Source organism: Petromyzon marinus, chromosome 37 (assembly GCF_048934315.1).
Source record: "Petromyzon marinus isolate PM22_M1 ecotype Great Lakes invasive population chromosome 37, UKy_Petmar_22M1.pri1.0, whole genome shotgun sequence".
Classification (NCBI taxonomy): Eukaryota; Metazoa; Chordata; class Hyperoartia; order Petromyzontiformes; family Petromyzontidae; genus Petromyzon; species Petromyzon marinus.
Genome location: NC_133703.1, coordinates 22,291,751 through 22,303,410, shown reverse-complemented (window position 1 = coordinate 22,303,410; position 11,660 = coordinate 22,291,751). Strand labels below are relative to the sequence as shown.

Sequence of the window (11,660 nt, the reverse complement as noted above, 5' to 3'; positions counted from 1 at the left end):
CCCCCTCATACGCGGCTAAGACGCAGGATCCCCCCCCCAACCTGCCCCGCCTCTTCCCCCCCCCCCATGACTCCGCCCCTTCCTCTGCTTACCCCCCATTCGCCCCCCCCCTCCCTTCTTCTGCGAAACTCGCGCATGCGCACACGGTTAGCGCCGGTGGTGTCGCGAAGCCCCCCCCCCAACCTGCCCCGCCTCTTCCCCCCCCATGACTCCGCCCCTTCCTCTGCTTACCCCCCATTCGCCCCCCCTCCCTTCTTCTGCGAAACTCGCGCATGCGCACAGAGTTAGCGCCGGTGATGATGTCGCGAAGCCCCCCCCCAAACCTGCCCCGCCTCTTCCCCCCCCCATGACTCCGCCCCTTCCTCTGCTTACCCCCATTCGTCCCCCCCTCCCTTCTTCTGCGAAACTCGCGCATGCGCACACGGTTAGCGCCGGTGGTGATGTCGCGAAGCCCCCCCCCCACTTGACTCGCCCCTCCCCCGCCTAGCACCCCTCCCCCCTCCTCACCCCTTCCCAAACCGGCGCGCGAGGCAGCACGGGAAGGCGGGAAACGCGCGAGCCGCGGTCGCGAGACCCCGGTGTTAATAAAGTGTGCGGGCAGGGGGGGTGAGGCGGCGCGAGAGTGGCTGGTAACAAGGGGCAGTGGGGGGGTCGTTACGGACTTCGCCAGGGGGTTCATGAAGAAGACTGGGAGAGAGTGAGGTGGGGGGGAGAGAGTGTGAGGTGGGGGGGGGGAGAGAGTGTGAGGTGGGGGGAGTGAGTGTGAGGTGGGGGGAGAGAGTGTGAGGTGGGGGGGAGAGTGTCTGGTGGGGGGGAGAGAGTGTGAGGTGGGGGGGAGAGAGTGTGAGGTGGGGGAGAGAGTGTGAGGTGGGGGGGAGAGTGTGAGGTGGGGGGGAGAGAGTGTGAGGTGGGGGGAGAGAGTGTGAGGTGGGGGGAGAGAGTGTGAGGTGGGGAGAGAGTGTGAGGTGGGGGGAGAGAGTGTGAGGTGGGGGGGGGAGAGTGTGAGGTGGGGGGAGAGTGTGAGGTGGGGGGGAGAGAGTGTGAGGTGGGGGGAGAGAGTGTGAGGTGGGGGGGGGAGAGTGTGAGGTGGGGGGGAGAGAGTGTGAGGTGGGGGGAGAGAGTGTGAGGTGGGGGGAGAGAGTGTGAGGTGGGGGGGGGAGAGTGTGAGGTGGGGGGAGAGTGTGAGGTGGGGGGGAGAGAGTGTGAGGTGGGGGGAGAGAGTGTGAGGTGGGGGGGAGAGAGTGAGAGGTGGGGGGGAGAGTGTGAGGTGGGGGGAGAGAGTGAGAGGTGGGGGGGAGAGAGTGTAAGGTGGGGGGAGAGAGTGTGAGGTGGGGGGAGAGAGTGTGAGGTGGGGAGAGAGAGAGTGAGGTGGGGGGGGGAGAGAGTGTGAGGTGGGGGGGAGAGAGTGAGGTGGGGGGAGAGTGTGAGGTGGGGGGGGGAGAGAGTGTGAGGTGGGGGGGGAGAGAGTGTGAGGTGGGGGGGGGAGAGAGTGTGTGGTGGGGGGAGAGTGTGAGGTGGGGGGAGAGAGTGTGAGGTGGGGGGAGAGAGTGTGAGGTGGGGGGAGAGAGTGTGAGGTGGGGGGGGGAGAGTGTGAGGTGGGGGGGAGTGTGAGGTGGGGGGGAGAGAGTGTGAGGTGGGGGGAGAGAGTGTGAGGTGGGGGGGAGAGAGTGAGAGGTGGGGGGGAAGTGTGAGGTGGGGGAGAGAGGTGAGAGGTGGGGGGAGAGAGTGTGAGGTGGGGGGGGAGAGTGTGAGGTGGGGGGGAGAGGTGTGAGGTGGGGGGGGGAGAGAGTGTGAGGTGGGGGGGAGAGAGTGTGGTGGGGGGAGAGAGTGTGTGGTGGGGGGGAGAGAGTGTGGTGGGGGGAGAGAGTGGGGGGGGGGAGTGTGAGGTGGGGGGAGAGTGTGAGGTGGGGGGGAGAGAGTGTGAGGTGGGGGGAGAGAGTGTGAGGTGGGGGGGGAGTGTGAGGTGGGGGGGGGAGAGTGTGAGGTGGGGGGAGAGAGTGTGAGGTGGGGGGGAGAGAGTGTAAGGTGGGGGGAGGAGTGTGAGGTGGGGGGAGAGAGTGTGAGGTGGGGGGAGAGAGTGTGAGGTGGGGGGGGAGAGAGTGTGAGGTGGGGGGAAGAGTGTGGGTGGGGGGGAGAGAGTGTGAGGTGGGGGGACAGAGTGTGAGGTGGGGGGGAGAGAGTGTGGTGGGGGGAGAGTGTGTGGTGGGGGGAGAGAGTGTGGTGGGGGGAGAGAGTGGGGGGGGGGAGTGTGAGGTGGGGGGAGAGTGTGAGGTGGGGGGGAGAGAGTGTGAGGTGGGGGGAGAGAGTGTGAGGTGGGGGGGGAGTGTGAGGTGGGGGGAGAGAGTGTGAGGTGGGGGGGAGAGAGTGTGAGGTGGGGGGAGAGAGTGTAAGGTGGGGGGAGAGAGTGTGAGGTGGGGGGAGAGAGTGTGAGGTGGGGGGAGAGAGTGTGAGGTGGGGGGAGAGAGTGTGAGGTGGGGGGGAGAGTGTGAGGTGGGGGGGAGAGTGTGAGGTGGGGGGACAGAGTGTGAGGTGGGGGGAGAGTGTGAGGTGGGGGGGAGAGAGTGAGGTGGGGGGAGAGTGTGAGGTGGGGGGGGGGAGAGTGTGAGGTGGGGGGGGAGAGAGTGTGAGGTGGGGGGGGGAGAGAGTGTGTGGTGGGGGGGAGAGTGTGAGGTGGGGGGAGAGAGTGTGAGGTGGGGGGGAGAGTGTGAGGTGGGGGGGAGAGAGTGTGAGGTGGGGGAGAGAGTGAGGTGGGGGGGGGAGAGTGTGAGGTGGGGGGGAGAGAGTGTGAGGTGGGGGGGGAGAGTGTGCGGTGGGGGGGAGAGAGAGTGAGGTGGGGGGAGAGAGTGTGAGGTGGGGAGAGAGAGAGTGAGGTGGGGGGGGAGAGAGTGTGAGGGGGGGGAGAGAGTGAGGTGGGGGGAGAGTGTGAGGTGGGGGGGGGAGAGAGTGTGAGGTGGGGGGGGAGAGAGTGTGAGGTGGGGGGGGGGAGAGAGTGTGTGGTGGGGGGGGAGAGTGTGAGGTGGGGGGGAGAGAGTGTGAGGTGGGGGGGAGAGTGTGAGGTGGGGGGGAGGTGGAGTGTGAGGTGGGGGAGAGAGTGAGGTGGGGGGGGAGAGTGTGAGGTTGGGGGGGGAGAGAGTGTGAGGTGGGGGGAGAGAGTGAGGTGGGGGGAGAGAGTGTGAGGTGGGGGAGAGAGAGTGAGGTGGGGGGGGAGAGAGTGTGAGGTGGGGGGAGAGAGTGTGAGGTGGGGGGAGAGAGTGTGAGGTGGGGGGAGAGAGTGTGAGGTGGGGGGAGAGAGTGTGCGGTGGGGGGGAGAGAGTGTGAGGTGGGGGGAGAGAGTGTGAGGTGGGGGGAGAGAGTGTGAGGTGGGGGGAGAGAGAGTGAGGTGGGGGGGGAGAGAGTGTGCGGTGGGGGGGAGAGAGTGTGAGGTGGGGGGGAGAGAGTGTGAGGTGGAGGGGAGAGAGTGTGAGGTGGGGGGAGAGTGTGAGGTGGGGGGAGAGAGTGTGAGGTGGGGGGGAGAGAGTGTGAGGTGGGGGGGAGAGAGTGTGAGGTGGGGGGGAGAGTGTAAGGTGGGGGGGAGAGAGTGTGAGGTGGGGGGAGAGAGTGTGAGGTGGGGGGAGAGAGTGTGAGGTGGGGGGGAGAGAGTGTGAGGTGGGGGGGAGAGAGTGTGAGGTGGGGGGACAGAGTGTGAGGTGGGGGTAGAGTGTGAGGTGGGGGGGAGAGAGTGAGGTGGGGGGAGAGTGTGAGGTGGGGGGGGGAGAGAGTGTGAGGTGGGGGGGGAGAGAGCGTGAGGTGGGGGGGGAGAGAGTGTGAGGTGGGGGGGGAGAGAGTGTGTGGTGGGGGGGAGAGTGTGAGGTGGGAGGGAGAGAGTGTGAGGTGGGGGGGAGAGTGTGAGGTGGGGGGGAGAGAGTGTGAGGTGGGGGAGAGAGTGAGGTGGGGGGGGAGAGTGTGAGGTGGGGGGGAGAGAGTGTGAGGTGAGGGGGGAGAGTGTGCGGTGGGGGGGAGAGAGAGTGAGGTGGGGGGAGAGAGAGGTGAGGTGGGGGGGGAGAGAGTGTGAGGTGGGGGGGAGAGGTGAGGTGGGGGGAGAGTGTGAGGTGGGGGGGGAGGAGAGTGTGAGGTGGGGGGGGAGAGAGTGTGTGGTGGGGGGGAGAGTGTGAGGTGGGGGGGAGAGTGTGAGGTGGGGGGGAGAGTGTGAGGTGGGGGGGGAGAGTGTGAGGTGGGGGGAGAGAGTGTGAGGTGGGGGAGAGAGTGAGGTGGGGGGGGAGAGTGTGAGGTGGGGGGGAGAGAGTGTGCGGTGGGGGGGAGAGAGAGTGAGGTGGGGGGAGAGAGTGTGAGGTGGGGGGAGAGAGAGTGAGGTGGGGAGGGAGAGAGTGTGAGGTGGGGGGAGAGAGTGTGAGGTGGGGGGAGAGAGTGTGAGGTGGGGGGAGAGAGTGTGAGGTGGGGGGAGAGAGTGTGAGGTGGGGGGAGAGAGTGTGCGGTGGGGGGAGAGAGTGTGAGGTGGGGGGAGAGAGAGTGAGGTGGGGGCGAGAGAGTGTGAGGTGGGGGAGAGGAGTGTGAGGTGGGGGGAGAGAGAGTGAGGTGGGGGGGGAGGAGTGTGCGGTGGGGGGGAGAGAGTGTGAGGTGGGGGGGAGAGAGTGTGAGGTGGGGGGGAGAGAGTGTGAGGTGGGGGGAGAGAGTGTGAGGTGGGGGGAGAGTGTGAGGTGGAGGGAGAGAGTGTGAGGTGGGGGGGGAGAGTGTGAGGTGGGGGGGAGAGAGTGTGAGGTGGGGGGGAGAGAGTGTGAGGTGGGGGGGAGAGTGTGAGGTGGGGGGGAGAGAGTGTGAGGTGGGGGGAGAGAGTGTGAGGTGGGGGGCAGAGAGTGTGAGGTTTGGGGGGGAGAGAGTGAGGTGGGGGGAGAGAGTGTGAGGTGGGGGGGGAGAGAGTGTGAGGTGGGGGGGAGAGAGTGTGAGGTGGGGGGGAGAGAGTGTGAGGTGGGGGGAGAGAGTGTGAGGTGGGGGGAGAGAGTGTGAGGTGGGGGGAGAGAGTGTGAGGTGGGGGGGAGAGAGTGTGAGGTGGGGGGGAGAGAGTGTGAGGTGGGGGGGGAGAGTGTGAGGTGGGGGGAGAGAGTGTGAGGTGGGGGGAGAGAGTGAGGTGGGGGGAGAGAGTGTGAGGTGGGGGGGAGAGAGTGTGAGGTGGGGGGGAGAGAGTGTGAGGTGGGGGGAGAGAGTGTGAGGTGGGGGGGAGAGAGTGTGAGGTGGGGGGAGAGAGTGTGAGGTGGGGGGGAGAGAGTGTGAGGTGGGGGGGAGAGAGTGTGAGGTGGGGGGAGAGAGTGTGAGGTGGGGGGGAGAGAGTGTGAGGTGGGGGGGGGAGAGAGTGTGAGGTGGGGGGGAGAGAGTGTGAGGTGGGGGGGAGAGAGTGTGAGGTGGGGGGGGGAGAGAGTGTGAGGTGGGGGGGGAGAGAGTGTGAGGTGGGGGGAGAGAGAGTGTGAGGTGGGGGGAGAGAGTGTGAGGTGGGGGGAGAGAGTGTGAGGTGGGGGGAGAGAGTGTGAGGTGGGGGGAGAGAGTGTGAGGTGGGGGGAGAGAGAGTGAGGTGGGGGGGGGAGAGAGTGTGCGGTGAGGGGGAGAGAGTGTGAGGTGGGGGGGGAGAGTCAGGTGGGGGGTGGGGGGGGGAGCGTGTGAGGTGGAGGGAGAGAGTGTGAGGTGGGGGGAGAGAGTGTGAGGTGGGGGGGAGAGAGTGTGAGGTGGGGGGAGAGAGTGTGAGGTGGGGGGAGAGAGTGAGGTGGGGGGAGAGGGTGTGAGGTGGGGGGGAGAGAGTGTGAGGTGGGGGGGGAGAGAGTGTGAGGTGGGGGGAGAGAGTGTGAGGTGGGGGGGGAGAGAGTGAGGTGGGGGGAGAGAGTGGAGGGGGGAGTGAGAGGAGGGGATAACGATGAATCGCTTCATTTATCATCGCAACCAATTTTTACGATACGTATACATGAGAGTCGTGCGTTAAATAATACGATTTAATCTGCTAATGATTTGCGTGGTTTCCCGCAATAATAAACTCGAGATCGTTATCGTGAGGTAAAATCGTGGATATTCGTCGTTCGATATCGTCGTCTAGGGGCGAGGGTCTGGTAGTTGGCGGTCGTGGAGCCATGCGGCGCTCCGCTGCTCCGAGCGTCAAGAGGGCTCGCTTCATGCCGCCTCCTGCTGCTGCTCATCGCCCTGCCGCCGCTGCCCCTGCTGCCCCTCAGGTGCCCGAACCCCCAACACTGTTTCAGTTTCTTTATTTTGGTATAGCCCTGCGAGCCATTCGGCTCTTGAATCGGGTGCGGCCACAACAAACAAACAAAAACACGAACAAGAGGAAGAAAAAAAACCCCGTCTTAAAGTGACGACTATGCGACTGTGCAAACAGGGGGAGGCGTGAGAGTGAACAGCTTGGTCGGTGGTGGGAACGTGAGAGTGATGATGACTGTCGTATAGCGGCGTGAGACCGCCCAGGTGTGGCGTCTTTGGGAAATGTTCGTTTTGTGTCAACAAGTTACGATTTTCACGGCAGTGAGATCCGTGGGAATTGTTAGTGACGCGGCGCGAGAGACTGCGTGAGACCTGAGGCGTGGCTTGTGCGAGTCATGTTATTGTTTTTTGCCGCCTAGTATTATTATGTTAAGTGCGTTCATGTTATGTTAAGTTGTGTGTGTGTATAGTAACAGCATGTGGTTGGGTGTTTATGCGAGAGAGAGAGAGAAAAAAAGCGTGGGGGGTGGCGCTCATCATCCTGGGGAGGGACATTGGTGGAAATTCCACATTCCCATGCCGGAGATCAGTCTCCCCAAAGAACGAACACTGTTTCCCTCGGAGTGGAGGGGGTATACAGTATATTGAACCGGCGACAATCCGATTTTGAGTCGAATGCTCTGATCTCAGCGACACTTACCCTGGCGAAACACGTACACGATGTACGTATACAATTCTTTGTCACTCCACTGCTGGATGAAGGCGTCCCCCATAGCTTGTGGGTTGTTTGATCATACTTCATTCACCACGCTGGTAGTCAGTTGAGGGTTGGTGGAGACGGAGAGCGTAGAAGTGGGAGCAGAATTGTAAAAAACTATTGAATTTGCTGCAATGCCCTCTGCTGTCCAAAACGTTTTTCACTGCTTTTAGCAGCTGTATATATATTTTAGTGTCCCGATGTAAATTATTTTTAAAAACACCCAATTATTTTGTTTTATTTTACCAGCAAATGCCCACTGAACTATGTAGCTCGTTTTCAGAAGCTATCTGGCTATCACAAACGATAGCGCAACGAAGTGGCTAATCACGTGGAAATGTATAGCAGCCACATACTCTAAATGCACTACTACGTCTTATATTCTTTGGGTCTTTCGGTAGAGTCACATAGATAGAAAATAATAACAATAAAAATGAAAATGGTGGGTCTCCTTGCCTACACGGAACAATGTCCTGGGTGATCATAGGCTGTAGCTGGGCATGGCTCACTGATGAGCCATTATGAGGGCAAAGCGCATCCAAGCCTGTGGTGCAAGTGAGCCAGCAAGGTCATTAATTATTTTAATAATTTATTCATTTTATTTTCTGGTCACCTGTCGACAGCCCTATTAACGAGGTGTGTGTGTGAGCAGTGTCATCAAATGTCAATTGTGTGCCACTGCTGTAGGTAAATACACGTCTTTTTTTAAGTAGTTATGTTTGTTGTCCAGTCATGGCATTTTGAGTTGAGGAAATTTCCGTAGAGAAACAGAAAAGGTGAGAGATTACATTTTCTGTGCGTGAATATTGCTCGCCTGGGATAAAGAAGAAAACATACAAAATGGGTGGTTAACCAAATGCCACGTGTCACTTTTTCCACGAGTAAAATTCCCCACCAGGAGCTGCGCACAATGTCTGGGTGTAAAGGTAGGAGAGGATGGAAAGAGTCATCTTTGGGGCTCTATATATAGACGTTATTTTCCATGTAGCATATATTGAAGCAGCATGAAGAAAACAATCTGTCTACAACTGCAGAAAATGCAAGTGTTTGATGAACATTATCTGGAATCATTCAAACTGGTCTGCCAACATTGAGTCATGTGGACTATGTAGGTGGAATTGAACACGTTGCTATAATCTGTGGGGCTAAGCAATGAGCAGCAGAAGTAGTGCAAGCAAATCAATTATATGCTCTCCTTCATTCATACGCCCTGCCGTCAACCCTCGCTGAGCAGCGTGGTGTCGTACGGTCAAATAACCATTATGACCTGCTCAGTGTGAGGAGGCCCTCAACCAGCAGTGAACTGACAAAAGGACTGAACAGATACAATTCACACACATATCACAGGTGTAAGTAATGCTGAGGAAATTCCTGTATGTGCATACATCAGGCAAACGGAACACTTTGGGACCTCCTTTGCCAAGTACGGGTGGTGGAGGGTTGCGACACATTTATAAATAAACGCGATCTAACCCAAAAACCTTTATTATGAATAATATTGGTCGCGAAAGCCTACGTGTTAAACTGATATGAGAATAGGTTTTCCCCTTTTTTCTGACAACAAAACAGTTGTGTTAAGATGTTAAAGCACCAAATTGAAACCTTTTACAAGGAATCATGTCTGCATTAACCACAATACTTGTGGTCAGAATGCAAACAAAAAACATACTCTGATAATATATGCATTGTCTTTGAAACTGATTGGTCCACACCAGAGACAGCTTTCTTTGGAGCCTAGTCTCAAAAGGTGTTAGACCAGAGGACGCTAAAAGTCTAGGCTCCAAAGAAAGCTGTCTCTGGTGTGGACCAATCAGTTTCAAAGACAATGCATATATTATCAGTGTTTTTTGTTTGCATTCTGACCACAAGTATTGTGGTTAATGCAGACATGATTCCTTGTAAAAGGTTTCAGTTTGGTGTTATAACACCTTACCACCTGTCTTGTTGCCAGAAAAAAGGGGAAAACCTATTCTCAAACAGAACACTATCATAGAACCGATGTCGTTTAAGTACAATTACTTTAGTGTGGTAATTTATTTGGGGCAGCAGGATGGCACGATGGTGACGACACTTGTGCCTCGGAGCAAGAAAAGCCTGGGTTCGGTTACTGACTTGGGTGCCTTTCTGTGTGGAGTTTGCATGTTATCCCCCTGTTCTATATAGGTTTCCTCCAGATTGTCTGGTTTCCTCCCGTAGCTATAAAAACATGCAATGTCACTGGTATTTGCCAAACATTATAGTGCTGAAAAATGTCCAACAAATTGCTAATTGGGGATTGAGCATTGCAAAATCGCCCCCCTCCTGTGAACATTTGCCAGGACCCTCCTGATATTTTTTTTGTAACATTTGCATTGAGCCTTTTGCCATGGTCTCATTCCACTATTCCTGGCACATGCTGTGGTGATGTCACCGTTTATTTCCTTTGGCCTGATCACACTGGTAACCATCTGAGGTGGCAAGACTATAGTGTTACAGATTATTTAGAAAGTTAATTAAGTGGATTCATACGGGATAATAATTTGAACAGATATCACATCGAAATAGTGTATATGATTACGAATATGCTGTATTGTATAAAGACACAACCTATCTCTTTCACCTCATACGGTTACCTACATGTGTAATGTCTGGTTTGTACTTGTGCAGTCTTAGTAGTGCATAGTGCAGTGGTTCTTAAGCTGGGTTCGATCGAACCCCAGGGGTTCGTTGAGTCACTCTCCGGGGTTCGGCAGGGGTCAAGACACACACAGTGTAGCGGCCCGGTTCGCACCGGCAACGTCGGGCCGTTTTTGTCGGCCGTCAAAAAATTGGCAACACACAATTTTTCTTCGCCGTGTTAGATTACAGATATTTTGTTGCTTAGTAAAAATGTGTTACACGAAATAAATGCAGTCAACTTGTATTATTCGTGACGTCACGCTCCGCTTGGCCATCATTGGCTGCAGCTGCCACGCCACATTGCGTGATCAGGAACTTGGTGCGCTCAGTAGTCGACTTGTGGCTGTTGTGATTGTACGTCATTTGTGATTTTCTTTTAATCTTTCAATCCCTTCATACTAACTTTGTCGAGCAAAAAAAGAAAGTGGTTGGACGAATACGTACAATATGCATTCGCGTGTATAAAGGAACGTGATGGGAGTCAGCGTCCTCAATGCATGATTTGCAATGCCAAGTTGAGCAATTCTAGTCTTGCACCGGCAAAACTAAAGGAACACTTCCTAAAGCTGCATGGAGATGGGAAATACGAGAACACAACGCTCGCTGAATTCAAGGTGAAGAGAGCCAGATTCGATTAAAAGGCTACTCTGCCTGTTCTCGGCTTTGTACCCATTGACAAACCGATCCTCACAGCATCGTACGAAGTTGCGTACCTGATCGCAAAGCAGGGCAAACCACACACCATAGGTGAAACACTCGTAAAACCAGCTGCGTTGAAGATGGCGAATATCATGCTGGGAAAAGCTGCTGAAGATAAGTTATCCCAAATTCCTCTTTTAAATGACACTATCAGCAGCAGCAGAATAGACGACATGAGCGATGACATCTTGGCTCAAGTAGTTGCAGATCTGATTTCAAGCCCAGCAAAATTCAGCCTCCAACTCGACGAGACCACCGACGTTTCCAATCTAAGCCAGCTTGTTGTATTCGTGCGCTATATGAAAGACGACGTGATAAAGGAAGATGTTTTTATTTTGTATGCCTCTTACAACAACAACCAATGCAGTCGATGTGAAGAAACTCGTGGATGACTTCTTCAGAGACAACGATCTTTCGTTGAATATGGTTTCTGCAGTTTGTTCGGATGGAGCTCCAGGCATGCTGGGACGACACTCTGGTTTTGGAGCGCTGGTGAAATCCGATGCACCACACATCATTGTTACGCACTGTGTTCTGCACAGGCATGCGTTGGCAACAAAAACCTTGCCTCCAAAACTGGCAGAAGTATTAAAAATGTAGTTGAATGTGTGAACTACGTGCGAAATAGTGCTATGAAGCACCGCATCTTCAAAGAGCTGTGTAAGGAAATGGGCTCTGAATTCGAGGTACTTCTACCAACATTGTCCTGCAGATTGCTTAAAAAATTCTGAGTTCATTCTCATTTTGGCGTACATGGCCGATATTTTCGATGCTCTCAATCATCTCAATCGACAGATGCAGGGTGGTGGAGTCAACATCATCGAAGCGGAAGAAAACCTGAAGGTGTTTAAAAAAAGCTACCTTTATGGAAATGACGAACAGAGAATGATAACTTCGCAAACTTTCCCCTGCTGGACGACTGTGTAAGTAAGATCGAAGACGTGTCTGGAATTGGAGACATTTCTGTACCTGGGGAGCTGAAGCAAGCAATTGCCATGCACTTAGATGAGCTCGCAAAGTCTCTCGACGGATACTTCCCCACCAGAGAGTCATATCCAGCATGGGTGAGACAGCCGTTCACATTTAGTGTTGCGACGGCAGATGTCAACGATGAATACCTCGAGGAAATCTTTGAACTTCAGCAGAGCCAGCTTCAACAGCAACTCTTCAGAACAACAACGCTCTCAACGTTTTTGGTGTCACGAAATCGTACCATACCCTCTTGCTAAGAAAGCCCTTGAGATCCTTACACCGTTTGTTACAACATATCTTTGCGAGCAATCTTTTTTGAGGATGGTAGACATAAAAACTAAGAAAAGGAACAGACTTTGTTGCGAAAATGATATGAGAATGG

The 11,660-nt window shown here is 55.7% G+C and overlaps 1 protein-coding gene across 1 annotated transcript in view; it reads left to right on the top strand.

The window, feature by feature from the left end:
* Positions 1–544: 544 nt before the first annotated feature.
* RAD54B (RAD54 homolog B) overlaps positions 545–11,660 on the top strand; it is a 29,608-nt gene continuing 18,492 nt past the window's right edge. The window contains exons 1-2 of the mRNA XM_076072146.1: positions 545–702; positions 6,074–6,206. Of these exons, the coding sequence (XP_075928261.1) occupies positions 6,108–6,206 (99 nt within the window). The 5' untranslated portion in view covers positions 545–702; positions 6,074–6,107. The remainder of the gene's footprint in view (positions 703–6,073; positions 6,207–11,660) is intronic.